This window comes from Gavialis gangeticus, unplaced genomic scaffold (assembly GCF_001723915.1).
Source record: "Gavialis gangeticus isolate Ggan-Ray unplaced genomic scaffold, GavGan_comp1, whole genome shotgun sequence".
In the NCBI taxonomy this organism is placed as follows: domain Eukaryota; kingdom Metazoa; phylum Chordata; order Crocodylia; family Gavialidae; genus Gavialis; species Gavialis gangeticus.
The window spans coordinates 46,875,009-46,876,336 of NW_017729024.1; the positions used below are offsets into that span (position 1 = coordinate 46,875,009).

The following is a 1,328-nucleotide window of genomic DNA, read 5'->3' on the forward strand; positions in this document are numbered from 1 at the left end:
CCCCCCCCCCCAAACAAATATTGTTTAAGTGCTTTGCAGAATCAGGTTTTATTAATTTCACACACATACTGAATCTGTTGCTAAATTGGCCCCAGAGAGTGGAAAACATTTAATCAAAGAGCAGCATAATTTGACCTTCTTACCGTGACTAAAAATCACCTAGATATATTAAAGGGGGCTCTCAACAGCTTTGGTAAACTTCAGTTTTTGTGAAGGTTGTTATTGTTCACAGTGTATATATAGAGTATGTGTAGGGAGAAGGGGGGGTATTTTTGTGGAGAGGGATTTGCATGTGTTTTTCATGCTGATATTTTTATTCCCTTCTTTGTAGGCAAGTTAAAGCCAACCATGGCTTTTATGTCAGGAAAACTGAAGATTAAAGGAAACATGTCATTAGCACTAAGATTGGAAAAATTGGTGTCCCAGCTTGGCTCCAAACTGTGAGGGGAAAGCCTTACTGTATAGAACATTGGCCTTTTAAATAAAAATGGTAACTGTTTTAAATATGTAATTTTTGCTTTTTTGTGCTATAATATGAAAAATGTGGATTTGGCCTTATGAAACATGGAATTATTTGAGGGAGGATAACTTGATGATCTCATTAGGGCAACAGATCTATCATGTGTTTTCAAAATTCCCCTAGTCAATGCAGTGCTGCAGCCAGTCTGGAGGTTGCAGTTCCTCTCTCTTCTCTCTCTTAGACTTAAGCTTCTCTTCCATCCTTGATCGGTAGACTTCTAACGAAGGGGCCTTAGAGATTTTCTTAAAAGCCAGTTGATCATATTCAAGCAATAAAGAATGGAAGTCGCACTGAAAGGCCATAAGTTGCTCCCTCTGTTTTCCTTGGGCTGGAGAGACAAAGGATTGAAATGAGTTTGCTTTTGTAGGCTTACAAGGCCACATGATTAGCTTGGCAGTTTTAAATTATCCTTTTTTCTGTACACCCACTATAAAGATCTGAATGGATGACTTGGTCATTTGGGTGTTTTTAATGTTTTAAAGAAATATTCTGTCCCAGGCCTTTAACTGTGAAACTTGATTTCTACTAATGAATTCTTAAATTTGACATAGAAGCTCTTGGTAAAATTGTACTAAGCAAAATCCAAAGTATAAACCGTTGTTGCTGGGAGTGTCAAGCTCTTCCACTTGGCCTCATGGGCAAAATCCAGATCCACCTCCAGGGATGGGACAAGTGGCAGTGGCATTTAACTCTATAGCTACCTGAGTCACAGTGTTAGCTCAGGCAGGCACAGGGGTTAGCATTGCAATCACGTGCCTCACACCTCTGCCAAAACAAGTCCCCACTGTACCCATGATTTCAGTGGCGG

General features: G+C 39.8%; 1 protein-coding gene across 1 annotated transcript in view; it reads left to right on the forward strand.

Annotated features, from left to right (window-relative positions):
• HSDL2 (hydroxysteroid dehydrogenase like 2) overlaps positions 1-1,080 on the forward strand; it is a 50,092-nt gene extending 49,012 nt beyond the window's left edge. Inside the window, exon 11 of the mRNA XM_019517055.1 lies at positions 332-1,080. Within this exon, the coding sequence (XP_019372600.1) occupies positions 332-444 (113 nt within the window). The 3' untranslated portion in view covers positions 445-1,080. The remainder of the gene's footprint in view (positions 1-331) is intronic.
• Positions 1,081-1,328: the final 248 nt, after the last annotated feature.